At 44.3% G+C, this 20,931-nt stretch overlaps 1 protein-coding gene across 50 annotated transcripts in view; it reads right to left on the bottom strand.

The window, feature by feature from the left end:
* EPB41L3 (erythrocyte membrane protein band 4.1 like 3) overlaps positions 1-20,931 on the bottom strand; it is a 149,623-nt gene that overhangs the window by 33,742 nt on the left and 94,950 nt on the right. For all 50 annotated transcript variants that reach the window (XM_074576729.1, XM_074576751.1, XM_074576722.1 and 47 more), the window contains exons 4-8: positions 8,730-8,834; positions 6,265-6,307; positions 2,207-2,282; positions 533-751; positions 126-213 (exon numbers count right to left, since the gene is read on the bottom strand). In XM_074576729.1, coding sequence (XP_074432830.1) covers positions 126-213; positions 533-751; positions 2,207-2,282; positions 6,265-6,307; positions 8,730-8,834 — 531 coding nt within the window. The remainder of the gene's footprint in view (positions 1-125; positions 214-532; positions 752-2,206; positions 2,283-6,264; positions 6,308-8,729; positions 8,835-20,931) is intronic.

Here is a 20,931-nt window from a genome sequence, read left to right as displayed (position 1 = left end):
CACATGATTTATCCCACAAAATGTCTGTCTCAAAACAACAAGAAAGAATAAATCAGGGAATCCATGCAGATTCAAGTACTGTGCCAGAGGAGAAAGATGACCCGTGAAAGAACTATAATCCATACCTTGGCATGGTGGAGATCTACTCCATACATTGACAGTTTTTTGGCGTTCTCCAGGAAATGCATCTCAGCCTCTGCAGGTGTCATTCCCCTGAGGAAAAGCAACCAATTCTAGCATCAGTGTTAAGGAAACAGACCGAAATAAAATCCAGCACTTGGAAAACACTTTCAGCCTGTGAGAACTTCAGCCGTACCCCTTAGATGGCTGGGTACCTACCAGAGCCAAAGCTCTGGTGCAGACAGTGTCATCTTTCAGATCTGCAAACCTCTTCTCTAACCAAAGACACGGCGAAGAGTCTTGTCCGAAAAATTTTCCTATTAGGTATACTGCAGCAGGTTTTAATGTTTTCTGATGCACCAGGATGGTACCTGAAGGCAGGCTACAGCCCCTGCTGATGCCCTCCGCCTACCTGTGGCTCTTGTGCAGCTCGATCACTTTATCCTCCAGCTCCTTCGTGTGATTCGGCGCGAAGCGAAACTCACTGACGTAGTCGCTGCCGTACTCGTCGGGGTCATAGTCGCCGAGCTCCGACTGCACAGTGTAGGAGCCCAGCAGGGCCAGCGTTACAAACGAGCAGGGCAGCCGACCCGACACGATGTCATCTCTCAGCTGCAAGCAGAGGTAGTACCTGCAACCGAGCACCAAGGGGGTTCAGAAAGCGCTCCTCCACCGCCGTCCCCAAGGGAGTGCCCCCCAAAGGACCCGCAAGAGGCCTTAACTCCACAACTAATTTACAGACAACTCCCAAGCCCAAGGTTTTTCAGGCGTTAACAAGCATAATAATAATTTTGAAAAAAAAAACCTCACCTTGCCTAACTTATGAGTAGCAACATCTAATTTATCTTTATAAAGTACCATGGAGATTTCTCAATAAAATCAGTTATTACTTTGTCTAGGGACCTAGATGGAGAATTACCCATTAAACCTCCCAGGTTTCTATCATAAATCACTAAGATATATAGCTACCTGATAATTCTTTTCTTTTAGGAGAAAAAAGTAATTAAAACCCCCAAATACTGTTCACTAAAGGTAGCTGAACTCCAAGCTCTTCAAAAACTGTAAGGTGTCTCTTTAGCAAACTGTTGAGCTTTCTCAAAAATACATTTAAACAGTAAAAGCCATTAAAACCACAGTGATAAGGAGTGCAAGGGGTCACCAGATAGAAGAAAACAGAAAAAAAGTGAAGAGCATTGGCTTGGTGGTGAAGGCACAGAGTTCCCAGGGGCGATTTGAGGGCGACAAGAGATAAAAAGCAATCCTTTCTTTTGGAAGACCTCTGTTGGAGCGTGAACTCTTGGCACCCTGTCTTTCTGCACAAAGCCCAGCACAGGGAAGTCTGATCTAAGCCAAAAGGCTTCATGCTACCTTAAAAGCAACAAGTAGTCCACAAAGCAACAAAGGTTAAAAATACCCACAGGTGGCAAAATGTTAGAACAGGCTCAGCAACGGCTTGCCAATGGCATAAAACTCGTCACGGCTTCAAGGTTTTCCTGCCTTATTCCAAGGAGGAAATCAGGTGAAGTGTTTTGGGTTTGTTTTGTTTTTTTTTTCTTTGGGGGTTGTGCTTGCAATCTCTGTAGAAAACCAGAGAGCAGAGGTGCAGATTGCAGAGCTGACTGACTTGGATAGCAGGGAGCAGCCATTCGTTACCACCACATTCCCTGTATCAGGTGCATCAGCTGCTCATCTCGTCCAATGACATACCAAATTTACACGTGTGCTTATTCCCATCCCACTTCTTTCCTTTCATAGTTATGATTTTACTGACAATAATAACTTGTTTCCACTAGCAAAACTGGGCAGCAGGCATCTTTGTGAAAATTAAAATCAACTCTCAGGAATATGTATACCGGAAAAGCTTGGGCTTAGGGTTAAATTATAGAAAAGAAAAAGTCTTAGCTCAGAGGACAAACACTGTTCACAGCATCTTTTCTGCCAAAGCATCGCATATTTTCCATAAGCTCATAGAGAAAGGAAGCCAATGGGAATACAAAACATTCCTTTTCTTGGATAATTAGAGTGCAAGCGCTACTACGAACAGCTTTTAAGCCCCCTCTGGAAAGGTATTTAACGTTTTAAGCACCTGGTAATATCTTCAGATAGCTGGGCAGGGTCTGGAGGGTAGAATTTCACATTAAATGCAAACTGCCAAGCACCACCTGCAAAAGAACACAGGTTGACTGAAAGTACGCTGTAAGTACAAATGGAGATGCGAGGTGCTCACGCCGTTTGGTTACCAGCAGACTTAAAAATACCCCAGCCAAGCAATTCACACGAACAGGACATGGTATCTTTTTCCCATACATCGTTCTGAAGAAACTACTTTTCCCTCTCACAATTACAGCATTAGATCAGATTTTACAACTCTTTTCTTATTTAGTAAGATTTGCACTGAAGCGAGGACCCTAAGGGAGCAGTAATTTATTACAAACACTAAAAAAAACCCCTCAGTCTGAAAACAATGTTTACTGGAATTAATCATCTGAAAACACAGCCTATGCAAGCTTTAAAAACCAATAACCCAAAAGACAGAGGCACTGGGAGCACCGCAAGCCGGAGTCCAAACGGGCTCCGGAGCAGGGTGATGTGCCGAGGTCCGGCTGCCCAAAGCAGCTCACAGCATCCTCGCAGAGTGCTGCCTCAGCACATAGCTCCTGTCGCTGGCAGACATAAATTATCCTGCAGACAAATACTGCAAGGGCAAACACAGAGAGCAGGACTGAAAACCAGTACATAGCACCGAGGAATTCTCGTTTAGTTATTTCAGTACGTTTAGGTGACCCGTGGGACGGATACTGGTTTGCGTTACCACAGTTTGTGATTTTTTTTTTTTTTTTTGAGTGTTAGCTTTAAATATTGTAAAGAAAGAATATCAAGACTAAAAAAGAGTTGAGCATAGTACGCAAATATAAATATAAAAGCAGGTATATATAAAATTTATTTATATAAAAATATAAAATTTATATTAAAAATAGTATAAATTCTGAAAAAAGGGACAGGTTATACTAGCGCATGTCTCAAATACAAATAAAAAGCAATAACAAAACCCCAAACCACAGTGTTCTTACAAGTAACAGAGTGGTTTTTCAGTAATGAGACTTTTCACCAAGGCCTTTGTTGTGGGATAAACCTCTTATACGGACTTCTACCACATAAATTACATGGAGAAGAGAAGGCTGAGGGGAGACCTTATTATGGCATACAAGTATCTAAAGGGTGGGTTGAAGGAGGATGGTGCCAGACTCTTTTCAGTGGTTCCCAGTGACAGGACGAGGGGCAACGGGCACAAGCTGGAACATAGGACGTTCCATTCAAATACACGGAAAAACTTCTTTACAGTGAGGGTGACAGAGCACTGGAACAGGCTGCCCAGGGAGGTTGTGGAGTCCCCTTCTCTGGAGATTTTCAAGACTGGCCTGGATGCAGCCCTGAGGGATGTGCTCTAGGCAATCCTGCTTTAGCAGGGGAGTTGGACTAGATGATCTCTAGAGGTCCCTTCCAACTCTGAAGTTTCTGTGATTCTGTGAAATTACAGTATTCCTGTAGTCAAGAAACCAAAGCCAAAGTAATGACACTCCTGTTTTCTGAAATGCATTGATGTCAAATCACAAATGTAACTATAAATAAATCTCTCTCTTGAAAAGTCCCATATTGGCTGTGTAATTAGAAAATTCTCATGAACACTGTGAAAAACATGACTTTTCCTTATAAAGCTGACAGGGTTGGGCTTTCCCATGATCTTCAATGGAGGGGCACCTTCTGCCTAGGTACCTCCTAAAGAGTACGGGGTTTGAAGCTGTATCTGGTACGCTCTTCGGTCAGATAGCTTATATGCTGGATAAGTCTGTTTGCCTGGCAATACTATATGGTTGTCCTAATTGGGTGTTTGGGAGTATTTATTTAGAGATGACAGGGAAATTTCATCCCACACAAAGCCCCATCCACTCTGGTCATCCATATACCCAAGAAAACAGGCTCAATGTGCAAGAAGACTTTTGACATTTACCATGAGAACTTCAGCTCTTGGTGAGACTTCTGGGCTCCTTGATTTTAGGACCTTTTCCACTCTGTTGGGCCAGAGGAGCTGGCGGGAGGAAGATCTGGCTGGCAGCGAGGATGGGGCATGGTCCCACCGGGGAGTGGACTGGCCCCAAGGTGGGAGCAGAGCCTGTGGGTGACACCTGGACCCACGACAGAGGGAAGGGGCCATGGCCCAAAGATCTATTCCAGTGGCACACACACAAAATAAATCAAACTCTATGATACAGCCTATCAGATAACATGGACAGTTAAGATACCAGAGTAGGAGACCTTCACCCCTCACTTACCCTAACTCTGTGCGAGTTTGTGGGTTATAGCTAATGGGGTGCTAACCAGGGGCCGCACGCACGGTGACAGCCTCATTTCTCAACCGCTGGCATGAAATCCCTGTGGTTTGCAGTGGAATCACAGATATCTGAGTGTTGTACAACTCAACCAGCATTTAGCAGATTATATATATGTGTTTTGGAAAGTGTCATAGGTAACAGCCCTACTTTTCCACCGTTGTCCTTTTCCAAACTTCTGGGGTGAATTGTACAGAGCAAGCAAATTATTGCTGTCATCTTCTGCAAATACAACCATCCCCCATGTCAAGTCCAGGACGAGATTCTTCTGCCCCGGTTAATCTCTCGCTGTCAGAACCTTTCATCGTCTATCTCACAGCTCAGGCACATATTAAATTTCAAATCAGTGGTGTGGAGCTGAACTGCTTTACTTGCATTGACCATCAGCACCTTCCTCTCCAGATCCACCTTCTCAAGAGACTAAAGAAAGGCAGATTTTTCATTACTTTTTATTTAAGATCACTTACTTTTAATGAAAATCATACTGGCGGAAAGGTGTGGCTGCTCATAGTAAGTGGGGAAGTTTTCCAGTTAGTGTAAATTAACCCTTTGAATCTTGGAGAGGGAAGTGATTCATTTGCCAGGCCTGACCCAACAAATGTGAACTACCAGATGTATTTGCTTGCGAAAGCACAAGTTCTAGAAGAGATCATTTACAAAACATGCAAAGATAAAAAAACAACTGTGGAGGCTTTCCTGCCCTAAGAAATCACACACGCAAATATTTCATCAATTTTAAAAAGTGAGGGGGAGGAAAAAAAAAAGGCAGGTCAAATTTTGAGCCTGGCAGTCTTGACAAGGTTTTCCTTCGAGAGGTTTTTGAATTTCTAATGTCGCAGACGGCTAAATTTAACAACCGAGCTTTTTAAAATATTCATGTGAAACAGAAAATTGACTGGTTCTCTGTGAACTGAATGGTCATTTTAGGAGCAAAGTTCAAGCTTTTGAAACGCAAGAAGGAAAGATATTTTAGACAGAGTGCTACCTTTGCATCAGTGAAGTATTTCAATATGGGGCATGAGCAGCGTTCCTGGACATGATATAAATATCAGTAACACAAAGAAATAATTTATATACGTGGCCTAGTTCCTAAGGTTACACTGCTTAATGTCAAACTTCAGGTTTCTGCATCTCTGCAAATGTCAAGTTGTTTTCAGCAATGCAAGTTCACGTGTTACGAGCCTCAGTAACCGCCTGCACTCATTATGAGGTACAATGCCTAAAAGATTCAGGTAATTCCTGTGCCAGAGACTCGGGACAGGATGCAAACGATTGTGAAATTTGCTTTATCGCCCTGGGGGGAGCACGCTATCCTGGGGGCAGGCATCGAGAAGGGGGCTGTGGTCCCATCCCACCTGTCCCCTCACCCTGTGGGCAGCGGGGCCGGGGCGAGGGGCTGGGAAGAGGGGGCTGCCAAAACCCCCCAGGTGCTGGGGGCACCCGGGTGGGACGAGCCCTTGGAGCCAAGAGTGGCGAGTTACCCCAGACATTTAGGAAGAAGCCCAGAGGATTGGAGGGGCCGGGCAGTGATGGGCATGTGGTGCCCACAACATGCCTCTTGCGTGCCGGGAGCCCCCTCTGCCTCTCGCATCCCTGCTCGGCACCACAGGGATCCAACACCTCAACACCTGCACAAATACTGCTGGCAGTTTAAAGGAAGAGACCTTTTTTTGCGCAGATTTTTGGGGTCCGGATACCCCAGACTGAAAGTTTGCCAGACGCCCTGAAACAAACACGCAAACGATAACAAACTTACTTCGGATCTGCTTCTTGATTTCCTTGGCAGGGTCCAACCAATTCTGCAAAGAAAATGTTTCCTTGTTTCAATTTGAATTAGAAAACACAATAAACATTATTTTTACAACAGTGCTATGAGTCAAAGCTAGAACATGTAAAGGTCTGCCACCCCTTTCTCCTTGGAGCAGCAGTAGGCAGGCATAACACTAACTTTCAAGATGTGGCCCTGGGTAGAAGCAGGATTTTTATTAACCTTCCCAGACATCGAGGGGCTGAATGGTTTGAAATAAAAAACAGAACAGAAATTAGTAAAATAAATCCACAGCAACCATTTTTCCAGAGTATCTTCTGGGAAAATTAAATTTCTACGAGCCTGTTAAGAAGGGGTTGGGGTTTTTTTTGTTTGTTTGTTTGGGTTTTTTGCTCTAATCCTGGAAGGTCTGAAAAGCCTTGCTAGAGGATAAGCAAGTGTGGTGTGGGGTACGACCCCATTTGCCACCCGGCGTGGACACGAGGGGCTCCCCAGGGGCAGAAGGAGCCCGAGGCGGGGGGGAAAATGAGAGGCAGAACTGCAGCACTGGGGCTGCCCCCCCATCCATGCTGCGCAGAGCCCAGCGATCACACACAAGAAAAAAACCCTGCCGAGGAGGTGGGCAAGTATCACGGCAATGTGCTACTACTCCAAGGATGCCAAGGAGCAGATGAGACTCCCCTGGAGGAGGCGCAGAGCAGCTTGGGGTCTCTCAGGGTCACTGCCACAGCCAGAGCTTGCAATTAAAAGAGCAGCCTGCTCTGTACCTGCCTCTCGGGCACCGGCAGGTAAAGACCCTGTGCTTCTGCCTTGTCCTCTAACAGAATCAAATTAATATTTAAAATGCATCAGCAGAGCCCAGAACAAAAAGTTCGCTTCCCATCGGAAAGTTCCACTTTCACCACAGAAAGATAAACAAACGTATCAGAGAAAAAAAAACAACAACAAACTAAAGAAATATCAAACAAGTAGAACACAACAATCCCGCCCCCCCAACAAAAACAACCAGTTTGCAGCTGTCCAAACCCAGTCTGTGGTGCAAAACATGAGCCTGAAGAGCTCCAGCTATCGCTGAGCACAAAAGCACACTATGCACCAAGAAATTAAAAGATGCATCAGGATTTCTGTTTTCAAAGATGACATGTGATGTGGGCACGTATATTGTCTGGCTGGAAGTTATCTGGCAGAGGATGGAGGTAAATTGCTAAGTACTTGGGCGTTAAAAACATGCACGTTAGTGATCAATAAATGTGGTGGCAGACAGTATTCTTTTAGCTGTTTAGCTCTGTAAAGTAACTGGCGATCTATAAATGTTTAGTGCTTCTAAACCACCTGTTAATAATGAATACATTCTTCTCTTTCCAGTACAGGAAAGCACACCTATCTGGAAATGCACTTAAACATCTGCCTAACTTTTACCACAACTCAAAACTAAGCACATGCTAAAGTGTTATCTTGCGCTGACAAGGACCAAGCGTCTGCTTAAGTGGTTTTCTGACTCAAGAAACAAAATCCTTATATTTAGAAGTCCGTAAAGAAAGGGGAAAAGACAGGCAAAAAGACTGATTTCTTTCGTATCACATATAACCAAAACAAAGGGAAACCTAGAAAATAAAACTGTCCTCACTAGACATAAACAGCTGAAGAAGCTCCAGCTTCATCAGGGAAGACCTTTCAGGCCATGCCAAGCACAAAATACCTTCACCTGGTGAGCTCTGCTGGGCTACGGCACATACTACTACAAAGTTCTGTTACTATTTTTCTTTCAAAATATTTCTTTTAAAATGCCAAAAACACACAGCATATTTTAGATTATCCTTTGCAACTCTCTCTTTCACCGTAACGTCTCTAAAACAATATATATATCGTTTGCACATCAGATCTTCTTGGACACTGTTAATACAGAGGTTATTCAGGACTGAAGTTGAGATGCAGACAAGCAGAATGTGATTCACTACTGCTGCCAACTGCTTCTGAAGGCTTAAGTCTTTAGCCAAATCAACAATAACACTCAGATAAAGCAGGTCAAGACTCACAACCTTACTTTATCTCAGCAGTTAGCAGGAGGAGTCAATCAGCTCCTGCCTATCTGTATCCCAACCACAGTAGTATTACGACTTATTTTAGCATTGCGTGTTTAATAGTGTATCTATGAACGTAAATCCGACTTTCCTCAACGGCAGTGATGAAATAAATCATACTAGAAAGAGAATGTGATTAACTTATTTCATGTCATAAATAGCCAACATGGAGGAAAGTCAGGGAAACACAGGGGATGCTCTCAAGAGGTAGAGAGTTACAAAAACCAGTACTCAAGCTGTGCCTATGGAACTTGGCAAGGAAGATAAAAACAACTTCTGGACTGTTTGCAACTGTCTGTGGGCGGGGGGGCGGTGTCTCAGGGGAGCTCTGAAGTCCACGTGCCAAAGACCAGCTGCAGTTTTGTGGGTTACCTTTTGGTTTTCCGTGTCTCTGTACGTTAGTCCAAAGTAGTCTTTTTCCAAAAGGTTCAGATGCTCGCATACTTTGTCGAATAGCACTTGACCTCTGGAACGTTTCTGTGGGAAATGAACAGGAAAAAAAAAATAATCAAGCTTACAAAATAAAGTAATATAAGCCTTAAAATAGCACCTTTTCTGTTTAATCCTCAAAGCAATATCCCCAAAATGATTTAATTCAATTCATCTGTCTTTCAAACCTATTGATCTGGAGCTTCATAAGAATATGCTGAATGGGGCAAATCTGCTTTTCATAAAAGTTCAAGTCTTCTTGCGGAGTTAAAAATAACACCAATACACGTCATGTTTCAAGTTTCAATGAGAAGATCCTTTCCGTCTTTCAGAAATTCCAACTTCAAATGCATGCTGAGGTGGTACCTCAGCAAACCGGAGCATTCTTTGTGTGCAACAGTAGCAACAAACAACGGCACAAAACATTCCCGCTCATGGACTACGACAGCTGCGACTCGGGGGCGATCCACTGGAGGAAAAACCATACGTGGGGATATTTCTTGCTCCAGTAACAATGCGGACTGATTCCAGGATCCTTTTTTGTGTAACGTGTGAGGAAATGTGACACACTACATCATCTACTAAATCACTGCCAGAGCCTGGTATCTCACTGGGAAGGCAGCTGGTTAAGCAAGCAGCTTTCCAGTGTCCCACTAACCTTCTTTACTGCTAACGCGTTAGATGAGAAGATCTCTCACTGTCAACAGCCAGAGCCCTTTAGCAGAAGCTTTGTAGTATCTCTCATATTGGACAGTAAAAATTCAGGTTATCTGAGTTCCCAGCGTTATATTTGACACTGAGAAAAATTCTCCAAAAAAGACAAACACACAGGGAAACGTCCTCTTTGTAAGCTACGCGTGCCAACTTTGACATGCATTCATTATGATAAACAATTCAAAATTATTTGGGCCACCGTTTCATCGCTTCCCGCTTCCCGAAGTGCAACTCAGCTAAAGGAAAAAAAAATCTCCCCACTTTATATCAAACGCACACATACATAAATATTTCAGTTGATGTCAGTGCCGCTGTTTCTTTGTCTGTAGCACACACGTGACTTGAAGCAGACTGGAAATACACTACTTGCTTCCAAGGCAGCACAGGAGGCTGACACAGGAGAGGAGAGAACGTCGCCTCCTGTCCTGGGTTGAGCAACACGGGACTAGTTTCTCTTCTAATGCTGGGGAAAACTCCACCTTTGGAAGACTGTAGTGTCTGAATCCGTGAAAATATTTACTTTATAGCCACTTAGGTCATGTGGGATTCAAGGTCTCAATGTTTTCAAGCCTTGCCAGGTGCAGGCACAAGGAGGAGCGAGGACTGGGCATTTGACCCGGGCTGGACAACAGGATTGTTTCATACAGTGAACGTCACATTCACTATCAATTAGAAAGTTTGCTGAGGAGTTTCTCTCTCCCTTGATGGCGGCGGTCCAGAGAAACTCCTTGTCCCGGTGCCGGACCCCTGAGCCCTTCCCTTCCCTGCAAAGCCGTTGCGCTCGCAGTGTCCGACATTTGCTGCCCACGGCTGGGAGTGCACGGCTTCTGCTGGTGGAATGGGCTGAGTATAATCCTTGTATATCTTATATTAGTATCAGGATTAATACTGGTTCTTTAGTACTATTGTAATTATTTAGTCTTATCCTATTAAATCTATTTATATTTCAACCCTTGTGTTTCCTTGCTTTCCTCGACTCCCCTTTCCAGGTCGGGAGGGGTCGTCGGGTGATAGAATAATTGTCTAAACAACAATAAATTGTTATGGGTTTTCTGAAACCATAATACCTCTGAATTTCGGTGCCTCCACCGACAGCACTGCGCCTGGACCGTGCTGCCAGCCCAGCAGCCTTGGCCGGGGGATGGATAGTTCGCAATCCAAGCTGACACAGCTATGCCAACAAACCCGTGGAGCCCAACGCTGGCCTCAAACTATTTTAGAAGTGGTAAGCAAGCCAAGAGAAAAGAAAAAAAAAAAAAAAAAAGAAAAAATAATTGAGGGTTGCTGCCTAACACCCTGCGAAAACATTACGAGAGATGATGGAGGGAGTTGTGCAGCATAACCTCATTTCTGCTAACTTCGGTATTTCTACTGAGGCTCTGATGGTACATTAAAAAGGAAGAAGGAAAGTATCCTCTACATTTTTATCAATGGGGAAACTGAAGAGTGTGGCTGATAGAGCTTAACAAGTGTCCTCCAGCTGAGAAAAAAAACAGGCACAGAAGCACATCGCAAGCATATTGCTGCAACTTCATTTATTGTGTCTTCCAGCATCATTTGAGCAAACGGCTCTAGGGCCTTGTTCTGCTTGTCAAGTGCTTTCCACCCTGCAGTAGGAAGCATGACTATAGCCCAGCTCCTTTATAATTTCAAACAAATGTTTAGTTAATTCTTCACACCCTGAACTTGGAAGTAGATAATCAGATGTTGCCGGTTTTATACTTGATGCTCCACTGAGATGATCAGGCAGATAAAAAAGATTTGACTGTTGATGTGCAGAGAGGAACCAAGTCAGAGCCTTCAAGCCAAAATAGCCACGTTTCTGCTATAAGCATTTTGCCAAATTTCTGGCCTTTCCACGTGATAAAAAAACAAGTGGTTATACTGAATGGGGAGAAATATGCAGGTCAGCTCTATAGGATACCGGCTTTGAGAAACACCATGTCTGCACCAATGCACCACTTACACGTATTTGAATTGTGACACTTCAATGTCCTCTTAATTTTAAGAGTATCACAAGGCCAACACGGGAGCTGTTTTATGTGGCCGTTCCGTGCAGCTACACAGATGTCAGCTTTGAGAAATAGTAGCTAGCAGCTGCAAGGTACGGTGCTTTAACAGGGAATTGCAGGAAACAGTTGTGTGGGGCTGTGCTGTAATAAAAACCAACCAACCAAAAAAACCCCCAATGCTCAGGATTTCTTGTTGGGCTACACATTGCGGGCAAGCGAGAGTAAGTACAGCAACCCTGGAAGAACTTGCATAGCTCAGTTCTTGTCCATGACAAAATGGATCCTCCTCCTACATGGAGATGGAAGTTGTACTCAGCCACTTTCCACAAAATTTCTGCTGCATCAGGATACGGGAAAGCCCAGGCGGTGCTGCGAGAGGATGTCAGAAATACCGCATATAGCTGACAGCCTTTCCCAGACAGGGTCCTCTCTTCACCAGACGCCAGCTGTGAACTGGTGGTGGTGGAGGACCACTTTCCTTCTCACTCTCCGCAGAAACCAGTATCTCCATCAGTATCCAGACAGATGCGCCTCATGCAGCCTCGCCGCTGCCCCTGACCGCCTCTTCCCAGGTCAGAGCTGACCCAAGGAGCAGGATTTTGTGGGGTGGGGGCTGCCTGGCAGTGTAGCCACCACTGACACCCTCCAAATCCTCGTGTACCTGTGCATAAGCAGCACTGCTGCTTCGTACCCAGGCAGCATTAGCATGCACACCCTCTCTCTAAAACAACGTTGCACAAAAACACGGTGAGGGGAGGCTACTGCATTAATCCATGGGAAATTATGAGGTTTAGTTAAGGAATATATAATTAAAGGAACTGAGCAGACCTCCTGTGCTCTTGCTAATTGCTTTTATTTTACTGTGTGGCCAAATAAGCATGCCAGACAAGTCATGGGTATAATTGCTTTGGCAGGGAGAGAATGGGAGGAGGAGGAGAGAAAGGTCAAGTTACAAATTCATACAGGTCCTCAACCCAACCTAAACCTTTGCTTTCCACCATTTTGGGGTGACAAGTCTAAGGCCATGAAAGACTGACGCTCTGCTAGTTACTGTGGATCGCAGCTTAATGCCAAAGATGACAACCAACTCTCAGCAGTCCAAAAAATGTGGATTAAAAAAATAAATAAAAAAAAATATCAGACTTCATGCTATAGAATACTGGCCCTGTAAATGAACAGTTCTTCCAAAAAGTAAATATGGTAAGATTCTCCTCCAGAAATATTCTTAGCCATTTATCAGGCATGAACAGGGTGAAATTAAATGTGCAGATGTGGAAAGAGTGACACTTCGCTTAAGCTTTGGGTAATCAAGACAACAGAAAGAATGCAAAACATAGATTGAACGGTGTAAACGAGTATGGAAGTCTGGGAGCAAAAACTTTACACTTTTCACAGCCTGCTCCCTGCAGCTCTATAAAGGCCAGGGCTCTCGCTGAAAGCTGGAATGGAAATAAACAGCCTCCTGGTCAAGCTCCCAGTGAAAGGACCCAGCAGCAGCCAACTTGGCAAGCCTGTGCCCGCCAGCAATTCCCACACACAAGGGAGAGGAGAAGCAGCCTCTCTCCTCACCAGCTTCTCCTCTGTTTTGAAGCTGAGCCTTTCCCTCATTGGGAGGCCGAAGGACACAAAAGGCTCTCCCATCCCCTAAGTGGCTTCCCCAGAAACAGTCCACGCTCAAGCCCCTCCACATCGTCTTCTTCAGCCCATAACTCCCCATCCCACCCCCATTCCCTTACAAGACCACCAGACCAAGAAAACACATTGTACATCACTGAGAGCGAGGAGCTCAAAAATGAAGTACTTCTATCTCGGGTGGATAACAAGACTATTATAAAGTCAATTATTCTCATTGACTAACATTTGGGTACAACGTCTGGTATTTCTTAATGCAGAAAAATAATGAGAGAGTTTTCCTTTATTGTGATTAAGCTCCTAAGCTGTAATGTACTTATGATAAATGAACATTATTAAAGTGAATAAACGCAAGCCTTTGTTATAGATACATTGTCACTTCAGTCACAGAATCACAGAATGGCTGGGGTTGGAAGGGACCTCTGGAGATCATCTAGTCCAGCCCCTGTGCCAGAGCAGGGTCACCTACAGCAGGCTGGACAGGAACGCGTCCAGGCAGGTTTTGAATATCTCCAGAGAAGGAGACTCCACCACCTCTCTGGGCAGCCTGTTCTAGTGCTCTGCCACCCTCAAAGTACGGAAGTTTTTCCTCATGTTGAGATGGAATTTCCTATGTTCAAGTTTGTGCCCATTACCTCTTGTCCTGTCACTGGGCACCACTGAAAAAAGACTGGCCCCATCCTCCTGACACCCACACTTTAAGTATTTATAAGTGTTGATAAGATCCCCCCTCAGTCTTCTTTTTTTCCAGACATATATGTACTGCACATTAATATAATCACAGAATCACAGACTGGCTGAGGCTGGCGGGCACCTCTGGAGATTGCCTAGTCCAATCCCCCTGCTCAAGCAGGGCCACCTACAGCAGGTTGCTCAGGATCATATCTACTTGGGTTTTGAATATCTCCAAGGATGGAGACTCCATAGCCTGCCTGGGCAACCTGTGCCAGCATTTGACCACGTTCATAGTAAAAAAGGTTTTTTTCTTATGTTTAAATGGAATTTCCTATATTTCACTTTGCGTACACTGCCTTTCGTCCTTGTACTGGGTATTGCTGAGCAGAGTCTGCATCTGTCTTTACTCCTCCCATCAGGTATTTGTATACATCAATGAGATCCCCCTAAGCCTTCTCTCCTGTGGGCTGAGAAGTCCCAGCTCTCTCAGCCTTTCCTCATAGGAGAGATGCTCCAGTACCTTTATGATCCTTGTGGCCCTTTGTTAGACTCTTTCTATTATGTCCTTGTCTGTCTTGTACGGGGGAGCCCAGAACGGGACCCAGCGCCACAGGAGTGTCTCACCAGTGCTGAGTAGAGGGGAAGGATCACCTCGCTTGACCTGCTGGCAACACTACCTAATGTGGCCTAGGACACCCCTGGCCTTCTTTGCTGCCAGTGCACATTGTTGACTCCTGTTCACCTTGTTGTCCATCAGGACCCTCAGGTAATAATAAACCCTTTATTGTAGCAATCAAGCTACCAAAACCATATGTTACTGTACTGTGATAAGCAATGAGGAGAATTACACATGAAATAAACAACCAACAATTTAATACAAAGACGTGACACCAACTTCCTTGTCATGCTAATAAGACCCCAGGAACGCTCTTCTATTTAGTGAGATACAGGGAAGAGATATCAAATGTTATGTGCTGGATGGTGCTTCCCAGGCTGGAAGCTAGTTGGGGCAAAGGGAAATCTGTCAGGATCCAGAACTGCCTCCTTCAAGAGGCAAATTTTGCTGCTTTGCAAGAGCCTAGCCTTGGCTGCCCCACACCGCGAGGCACCGTCTCTCAGAAACGTGTCCTTCAAGCTGCTGTAGCTCCTCATTTGGCAGTCCTGTGCTGTCCCTGAAACATGACCATTTGCAACTGTCTGTGGGGCATTTTGGCACCCACTTCGTGGGTACAGCCTGAGCCGCTCTTCTGATGCACCCTCCTCTCCCTGAACAACACACCTTCGCTTGCCGGGTAACCTCCACCCGACTGGATTGGCCACCTTTCCTAGCTTTATTCCAGCAGAGCAGCGTCCATGCTGAGGACCTGTCACCACTCCGGCTTCTTCCAGCCCGAATGCAACCCTCTGTCTGACAAATTTCTCCCTGGAGGGGCAATGCCGCACTGGGACTGGTATCTCAGCAAGGCCGAGGAGCATCCATTCTCAGTGAGTTTCAAGGCACTGGCCAGGCAATGCCACAGCTGGCCTGACCCAGCGCCAGCCGTCGCCCTGCTCAAATCAGGGCCCTCCCCAGTCCCTTCCAACCACCGCGGCTGTGATACTGGGCTCCCCGTGCACCTCCACAGGTGCCAAGGGGTTAATCATTGTGTACCTGATTAAAGCGTAGAGTGTTAGTCTACTCTCATACTCTATTTTTACTTACGAGCAGATTACCTTCCTCTCACTGGCAGGGAACTAGGGTGAGGAGCTGAAGGGCAGAAAACAGCCCTCTCAGCTTCCCAGAAACAAAAGCTCTTGCAACCTCCGAAGTGTCGCATTTTGGAGCGGTTCTATTTTTGCATCCGATGCTGCAGTCTCATGTGGATGCAAAACGCTGAGCAAGGGCTGGGGGAGGAAGGTGCCTGCAGCATGCAGGAATGCCCCTCCTCTTTGAAAGCAATTACAAGAAAATCACATTCAGACCAAGTTCTACAGACAAGGGAAAACCCACAGATAGAACGAGTCCCACAGCCAAACAGTTATAGCTGCGATGCATTTTATTACAATTTTTTTTTTTATCATATATTTTATTATTATAGCTGGGATGCTGGGAGGTAATAGGGATGCATTTTCGCCACCAATAACCACCATCTCCACTGCACAGCCCCTAGAAAGTCAGGGCAGCCCAATGCACTGAAACTTTGCCCCCTCCCTTTCTGTTGAGTCAAGGAGCACAGCGAGACGAACAAGTATCGCAGCTGCAGACCCGGATTTCTAATGGAAAGGGTTGGCACGTATCTTTCTGCGCGAACACATACGCAAACGTTGTGCATCGCCACTTTCCTCGGCAAAGCTGTCAAGCAGCCAGCGAACAACACGACACTACCACCAGCCTGGCGTTAAACTCTGCACAATTACTGTAATAACTCCAGTTGGGCACCATCGCTGGGAGAAGGACAAACAGATTAGTATCACAAAATCCCGGTAGGAATAATTGGACTTTAACTGAGGTTGAGGTTATCTGGTTCACATTCCTAATTAGCGTTTGCACTTTCCAATGGATCTTAACAATGTAGCGTATAAATGTGTGGGCTGGCTCTAGCCTTGCATGCTGTAATGTATTTTGGCATGTGGCTATACTAACCTCTTCCTTTTTCCCCGTTCTTTCCGGTGGAGAAGTATTAGCTAATTTTTTCATTTGCGATGTGCATGAGGAAAAAGATTCCAATCATTTCCAGACCACTGATTTTAGTTCATTTTACTGTTTCAATTTAAACTGCATTTTGCAAGTTATTTTGGTAGACACTTGGATTTCTACACTGCACGGGCCACGTGGTGACCTCCTCTGTGCGAACAAGGAAAACACCCGTAAAAGTTAAAAGGTATATGGCAACAAGTAACTAGCACACACAAGGGGAAGTTTCTCCCCCACCACGTTGCAGCTTCTGCAATTATTCTTGCAACACAAACAAGTGTAAATGATTAACTGGTTGTCAGGAATACTTTACTCGCCGCAGTGAGCACTCTCTTCCCACAAATTCCCCCAGCTCAGTCTCTGAATTGCTGAATTCCAGCCTACTGACAACACACTTTCTCATTCTTTCCTCATGAATTACCCAGTTTACACAAAAATATGCCCAATCCCAGAAAAAAACCAAACAACATCACTTGCACCGATAGTCATTACTTGTAAGTTCGAGTGTATGCAAGCTTCCAAGATTCACTTTTGTACTGAGAACCCCATTTCTGGGGGAGGGATTTGACCGTCACAAATATGTCATAATTTAAAATGCATAAGCAAATATGTGCATAATTTAACGCATGTAATATGTGCATACGCAAACATATACAAATTCATGAGGAAGCAAACATTCCGTGTGGTTGCAAGTGCAGAGCAGCTGGCGACCACACACCACGGCGCTTCGCCATCTACCAAGAATCAGTCAGAGGTCCTGAACTCACACAGTCATTCTGGTAAGGAGCACATTTTTATCTGCAAATGAAATAAAAATCTACATACTATGACACTTCCCACATCTTTTCTCAAAGAGTTTGAGCTGGTCAAGATACAAAGGGCTGAATAATTCTAGAAGCTAATAATTGCATTTCAGGCCAGAAAGTTTCCAAATAGGAAGAACATATTTTTTGACCAAATCTTGATTAGAGGATGAAAAAAACAGCAGAAGGTTTATTTTTCCCAAGGAAGATAAATGGACGAAGCCATTCCAAAGGACTTTAACTTCATTTCACTTCTACACATTTGTATTTCACATTTTCAGAGGATTTGCTTTTGTGTTGTTTACATTTCTCCACAGTTTCTCTCCACAGGGAAAAGAAGATGAGGGAGAAAGGTGACAGAGGAGAAAAGAAACCCCAAATTTCTTCAAATCTACCGTTTCTCAACTGAAGTTCCCAGCAGAAAGCTAAGCGGGGGGCATCCAGGAAGAAGAATAGGATGGAGAGTCTTTCCTGGAGCATCAACTGGCAGAGAATCAGCAAGTTTTTCTCTGGTTTATTGAAGTACATCTTACAGACAACATGTATAACTTGCAGGACGAGAGCTTTTAAAAGCATAACATGACTTAACCGCTGGCATTTAGGCCCCTCCATCCTTTGCTGTGCTTGCTGAAAATGGCACTGGCAGATCCAGAAAAATCAACATTTTGTTTATCTGAAAGTTCAGAGCATTGAGAGTGATGTTCTAGGCATTACACAAAACATTTTCAAGAAACTCACTTCTGCTACTGAACAAAAGCTTTGCTGAAATTACTGTACAACGTTGTACACAAAAGACAGTGGTAAGATATACAAAATGACAAAGCAAAAACCAAATACCCTACTCCCCTCTCCCACAGAGACAGAGAAAAGCTTAAAGATAGAAGAACTGGAGTCATCCGGTCTTTTTACTCCAACTATTTTATGTTTCTTAGGGAAAAATCTTGGTTTTGGCACATGCAGAGTACTGTAAATCAACATTTATAAGGACACATGTATCCCTTGGATGGACATAATACTCTCAAGCAGTTTGTAAGCAGTTCGCCAGCACGGGTAGGAGATACTGAACAAGATCTTTCTGCCAGGCTTTCAGGTGGCAAAGAAAACAAGGGCAAGGAAATAAAAGTTTCGAAGTAAAACACATTCATTTTTTGGTTGTCAAAAGGAAATGCCATTTAATCGTTTACGAACTTAATTGTAGCTACTAATGAAACTTCATTTGGAAAAGTCCCAGGTCACAGTTCCAAATACAATCTACTGAGTAAACAATTTAGCCAGACGTGAGAAGAACTAAGAGCTAGGCAATTTCAGAAAGCTATAGTTGAATAAAATCTGCATTAAAAAGACTTTCTTCCCCCCATATGAATATACTTCATATAAAGAGATGCTTTTCCTGAAAGCTGCATGCTGATACAAGCTCTCCAAATGTTCCATTTCCTTATTGACATTTTTATGTGTGAACCTGCATATACATCCCAGTAGGTGACCAACGTATTCTAATACTCTGAAATAAAACCTGCAATACTATTTGGCCTATCTCTGCTTGTTAATTTAGAACTCTATCCCATACTGCTCTGCACATGTAAACAAACATCACACAAGAAAACTTACCGTAGACTAGAAAGTATTTTGACATACAGTGATGACTGATTGTTTTCTTTTTTCCCTCCATCAGGGCAGTACTATAATTTATCAGCTTATTGTAAGGTATTGAAACGTATTACCATTCCCGAAAATAACCTTTTCTGACCCCTATCTCCCAAGTATTTAATACAAACATTTAGATAAACGTGTAACACTGTCTATGCTATAGTTACACACCTACACCAAACGTCAATGACATTGTATAACATGACACAGTTTTTATCAGGGGCAACCTTCTTTAATGCTGTTTGAGCTTGCAATCCTAAAAAGCCAGCACTAATCTAAAAACACCCCGGGGACTGCTAAATCCCAGTAAGAAGATTGGTGACTTAGTGCCGATGGCGGCATCCAACCAAATTAGGGTTTTTGCCTTCTACCTCAGCAGCAGAGAGATCACACCAGCACGGACATCACACGAGCTTGCACACAAAAGCTACCCAGTTTGCACGCCCGGGAATAAAGCGGGCACTTCGCACACGGCAATGCAAAGCAGCAAGAGGAGGCACCTGAGAAATAATAAATACTCTGGAGCACGTCTTTATACGTGTCATGGCTGCACGTGTGCAATGGCTACAGAAATACCTGTCAAACGTGATGATTATCCAATGCTCGGGCATCCCAAGTGCATCAATGGAATTCATACTGTAAAAATTGAAATCTTACAAGCACTACTCTCTGATAAAGGTAAAAAAAGAGTGGATACTATTTCTCAAATAGCAGAGAATCTCAATCTCAACATATTGATTGGTCTCACATATTTGCTAAATCCTGACATAAGATAAACAACCGTATTCTGTGTTTTTGGAGGCTTTTCAACAGAGAAAGCACCCCCTTTGCTCAGCTTTCTTGAGAATGGAGATTGTCTGGGCTTGGATCTCACTAGACGTACGGCTGATCCGCTGGCTTAATGCCTCCTGACTGCCCGACCGCCTCCTGCAAGATGCTCTGCGGTAACTCAAGCGGGTCTCCTGGGATTCAGTACAGCAGTTGAAGCTTTCCAGTGGGGGTTATAAATATAAATATTTTTCCTTATTCTGTCTATACTTGGATGAGCTCAGCAAACACTCATCTCTCCTCTGTTAACTGCTAACTATGCCCAAGCCTAGCACCAACACAGCAAGGGGAACTAACGCTACGTGTACCGTAAATAGTTACTGGCATATATCAGCAAAAACCAACCATAAACTTTTTGTTTATTTGCAGCTGAAAAAAGCTCTACTGATAACACAGTCCGATTTACAGAGTAATCTTGCCATATGAATTTAAAAGCCACAGAGCTCTCCCTGACCTACATTGCCAGGCTGGAGTGGAAAAAAAAAAAAAACCAACCCAAAACATCACACAGAAATCAGAGCAGAGAAAGATGCTCTAGAGACAGGAGAGGCAGCACGATGATCAGGCTTTTAGATCTGGGGTACTTTAGACAGAATCACACCATCAACGCTGGGGTTCTCAAGAAAAACAACGCAGCCTATTCTCAAGTTACATCCAAGCTTTATCCACTTCAGAGCAAAACCATTTCTGCCAGAGCAAGATAAACCATGAGAGACAGACCTCGCTGCCTATCAAAGCTTTGCTTTACAAGCAGGTATTTCCTCACCACCCAGTCCCATCTCTGATATTTTGTTTACTATATCAACAGACTAGGATAAGAAAACATAAAAGCAGCTCAGCAAACACCGCATGGGGCTCAGCTGGATAAAATCACCCATACGAGGTGTTAGGATTTTATATGACAGCTGATATTTTTAAGAGATGATAATAAAGTGAACTGGGGGCCTACAGGAAAGCTGGGGAGGGGCTGTTTGCAAGGCCATGTAGCGATAGGACAAGGGGCCATGGTTTTAAACTAGAGCAGGGGAGGTTTAGATTAGACATTAGGAAGAAGTTCTTTACCATGAGGGTGGTGAGACACTGGAACAGGTTGCCCAGAGAGGCGGTGGAGGCCCCATCCCTGGAGACATTCAAGGCCAGGCTTGATGAGGCTCTGAGCA

Source organism: Larus michahellis, chromosome 2 (assembly GCF_964199755.1).
Source record: "Larus michahellis chromosome 2, bLarMic1.1, whole genome shotgun sequence".
Classification (NCBI taxonomy): Eukaryota; Metazoa; Chordata; class Aves; order Charadriiformes; family Laridae; genus Larus; species Larus michahellis.
Note: the sequence above shows the minus strand (reverse complement) of the source record. Positions and strands in the feature narration are given on the sequence as shown.